The following is a 3,921-nucleotide window of genomic DNA, read 5'->3' as shown; positions in this document are numbered from 1 at the left end:
CCTTGAAAAATAAAATTAAAAACAAACCAAAATAACTTTTTTTACTATCATTGTTTTGACTGTTTAAACTGTATTTTACCAAAATTTAATAATATTTAAAACTCGTGTTTGTTCAGTAAGTATGAATGACAATAAAACTAAATATGTGTAGATATTTTGTATGTGATGAATTGAATGATAAATGAATTGTTTTTCGTACCGATAGGTGCCGAAATCAATACTGGATTTTAAAATAATAAACCTGTACCAACGCGCTGGTTCCATCAAGTACCAGGAGCTCCGTCTTAAAATCTCGCTCAATCACATTTGGTAATGTTCAAACCAAATATGAAATAGTTTGCTGTTCCTCTTAGAAAGTGCTATTTCATCATCAAACCTAGAGACCATAGAAAGATAATACTTATGGGGCGCTTCCCAGAAGATTACAAAACCGAACCCTAATTCTAATCTTGTTCACTTAAAAGTATAGGTTGCCCCAGAGGGTAACAATGAAAACGATGAAAATTCAAAAGTTAATGCCCTTTATCAGCATGATTAAGCGATACTTGTTGTAAAGCTCGTTCGCTATCAGCAAAAGCTCAGCATATATATAAGGAATAGCTTTGGCGATCTAGCCAAATAGTCTGTGCTTAAGACTCGTTCAGTAAACATGAGATTATTGGCTGTGTTCGCGTTTGTGTTTTGCGCTTTTAGCGCTAAACCGCTCGAAACGGAAACTGCCAAGATTTTGGCTACCCTGCCATTTCCGGGTCGTTCGCAGTACATATTTGTGGAGAGCTACTTGAAGGCCCTGGCCGCAAAGGGTCACCAGGTGACAGTGATTAACGCATTCAAAAATAAGGCAACGCCCAACATGCGCTTTATCGAGGCATTTGGAGCCCATGAACTCTCTGATGGTGTGTAATTAGCTTACTGTATTAAGTGTAGGGACTTAGAGTGAAACATAAGAAAACTTTAAATTTGTTTCGATTAACTAATGATTTTAAAATTACCAAAGTGTTTTTATTAAAAATAAGGTATTGCCATTCTTAAAAAAAAAAAAATAAATAAAGATCCAAAAAACGAAACAAAGAAAACAAACAATCAGTTTTAATTGAATTGTGTATTTATTTATATCTTTTATCCCACAGAGATTATGAGTTTGCTGAATGTGCCCATTTTGTGGCAACAACTGAATGCAATGGATTACATTTTAACCAAATTTATTGAGACTACGCTGGAAGATGAAGGTGTGAAGAAGCTGTTAAGCTCTGGAGAAACATTTGATCTGGTGCTGGCGGAGATGATCCAAATGGAACCTCTGTATGCCCTCGCACAGCATTTTAATGCCACTTTGGTTGGTTTCTCTAGCTATGGAACAGATCGAAAGATTGATGAACATGTTGGCAATATATCGCCCATATCGTATAACCCTTTGGTAACCTCTCCCCGTACCGACAAGATGACCTTCCTAGAACGTTTGGAAAATCACTATGATGCCCTTGTGGAGGATATTCATCGGTATTTTGTTCACCTGCCAAATATGCAGATAGTGTACAAAAAGTATTTCCCTAACGCGAAGAAAACTATGGATGAAGTAATAGACAGCTTTTCGCTGATTTTGCTGGGTCAGCACTTTTCTCTGAGCTACCCTCGACCTTATTTGCCCAACATGATCGAAGTAGGAGGAATGCAAATTTCCCACAAGCCGAAGCCCCTTCCCGAGGACATTAAGCAGTTCATTGAGGGTTCGCCCAATGGCGTCATCTACTTCTCCATGGGATCCAATGTGAAGAGTAAGGATCTGCCCCAGAAAACTCGCGACACGCTGCTGAAAACCTTTGCAAAACTGAAGCAGCGAGTTCTGTGGAAATTCGAAGACGACGATATGCCGGGCAGGCCAGCGAATGTGCTGATCAAGAACTGGTATCCCCAGCCGGACATTTTGGCCCATCCGAATGTGAAGTTGTTCATCACTCACGGTGGCCTGCTGAGCACCATAGAGAGTGTGTACTTTGGCAAGCCCGTGCTGGGATTGCCCTGCTTCTATGATCAGCACATGAATGTGCAGCGCGCCCAGCGAATGGGATTCGGTTTGGGCTTGGATCTGCAGAATCTGAAGCAGGAGGAATTGGAAAAGGTCATCCAAACGCTGCTCACCGATCCCAGTTACGCCCGTGCATCGGCCTCCATTTCGGAGCGGTATCGCGATCAGCCGGAATCAGCCGTCGATCGGGCTGTTTGGTGGACGGAATATGTTATTAGACACAAAGGTGCTCCCCACCTGCGAGCAACCGCCAGAGATCTCAACTTCATTCAACTCCACAGCCTGGACACTTGGGCTGTCCTGCTGGGCGTACCTCTATTGGTTGCCCTTGTCATCCTAAAGGTATCTAGCAAACTGCTGGGGGGCAAGAAGAAACCAGGGTGCCCGCATGCTGATAAGCTAAAGAAACAGTAGAAATCGTTTACTATATGTTTGTTGTTTATAGTCCTAAGTACCTAAATTTCTTATCAGCCTAATCAAGTGATTGTTAAAATTATATTTCTTATTGCTTAGCTGGTGTGTCTTACGTTTTCTGGGTCGAATAGCTGGGGAACACCGTTGCCGGCTGATATTGTTGTTTCCTTTGGCTATCAACATTTCACTAGCTGAGTGTTTTCATTTGATTTCGCCTCTGTTAGCACTCAGCTGGAAACAGGTTTTTGTTTGCACGGTGGGAATATACAGTATGCAACGCTTTGGTTGCCTAATCAAAAAGATAAGAGACCCGTTCCTTTTAATCTTACTCAAGTATTTGTACGACAAATTAATTATTTATGGTTATATATACTAAACTGATTACACCTCGATGTAAAAAAATTTATTTAATGTTTATTGATTCCTAAATGCACCAGTTTATTTTGTAACCTTCCACTTTACTCCTTCACGGTATAAAAAATAATATTGATTTAATATTACTATTTATTTTATAGACTTAACACGTTAATCTAATCTTAACTGACTTTGCCATTATAGGTATGGCTTACAATTTTTTATTATTTTAAAACAACAAACAAAACATATTAAATACTTGTATTTTAACACGAATCTATTTGGACCTGTAAGCAATCTTGAATATCAATATTTCTTCCAGTTAATAGGTAAATTTATATTAATCCGTCACCCAAGTAGTTTATTCATCTGATACTATATACTATTCTACAAAGTTCGTATACGTTTACTTACTTCACAACAGTTTTATTATATATTTCTGTCATGTAAGCATCTACAATTAGTTTCGTTTTGCATACAAATTATACTTCTGTGATTGCAACAGAGAATTAGAAATCAAGAGTGTGGGCTTAGGCAACCCCATGTTAATAAAGAAAGTATAAACATTGTCCCACACAACTTATAGGCCACAGTAATCAAAATGGCATTGAAAATTGTTTTTCTGATATATTATTTTCTCTTTCAATGCTTTATTAACACCCTCTCGTTTCTTGATTAATTGAAAGCCATTAAGTTTCATTTTTTTTTAACTGCAACTCCTCCAATCCCAAGAACTTTGGCCAAAGTACACAAAAATTACCGAGTTAAAAATATCGCATGGAAAAAAACTTTATCTTAATTGCGGGTTACTTTTTTCGACTGGTCTGCCTGCTACCTGGGTGGAATAACAGAGCCGTCTGTGTGGCGGGGCAAAGGGGGCAAAGGGAATCCGGCGGAAAAAGTGAACCCAAATTTGTGTCCGTTGCTAGCACCAGGACACGCCCTAAATCACTGGCTTTTTATCAACTTCAACTTGAAACGAAATTCAAATGTTTCGCTCGTTTTTCTTCGCCTGCAAATGCGACTGAGGCTGACTCGACTCCGGCTGTTGCCCCTAACAACGGGATGGGTGGGCATTGGGGGTTAAATCGGAGTGAAAAAATGCGATTCACATAAGCACTTGGAAA

General features: G+C 39.3%; 1 protein-coding gene across 1 annotated transcript; it reads left to right on the top strand.

Moving 5' to 3' along the window:
* Positions 1–633: 633 nt before the first annotated feature.
* On the top strand, positions 634–2,538 carry LOC108137000 (UDP-glycosyltransferase UGT5). The gene is made up of 2 exons (XM_017258498.1): positions 634–896; positions 1,131–2,538. The coding sequence occupies exons 1-2, from the start codon at positions 650–652 to the stop codon at positions 2,438–2,440; spliced, it is 1,557 nt and encodes a 518-aa protein (XP_017113987.1). The 5' UTR covers positions 634–649; the 3' UTR covers positions 2,441–2,538.
* The last annotated feature ends 1,383 nt before the right edge of the window (positions 2,539–3,921 follow it).

This window comes from Drosophila elegans, unplaced genomic scaffold (assembly GCF_018152505.1).
Source record: "Drosophila elegans isolate 14027-0461.03 unplaced genomic scaffold, ASM1815250v1 contig_476, whole genome shotgun sequence".
In the NCBI taxonomy this organism is placed as follows: domain Eukaryota; kingdom Metazoa; phylum Arthropoda; class Insecta; order Diptera; family Drosophilidae; genus Drosophila; species Drosophila elegans.
Note: the sequence above shows the minus strand (reverse complement) of the source record. Positions and strands in the feature narration are given on the sequence as shown.

Coding starts and splice junctions, on each gene's coding strand:
- LOC108137000 (XM_017258498.1), top strand. CDS start 650: ATGAGATTATTGGCTGTGTTCGCGTTTGTGTTTTGCGCTTTTAGCGCT. Junction 897..1,130: donor AGCCCATGAACTCTCTGATG/GTGTGTAATTAG, acceptor TTTATCCCACAG/AGATTATGAGTTTGCTGAAT.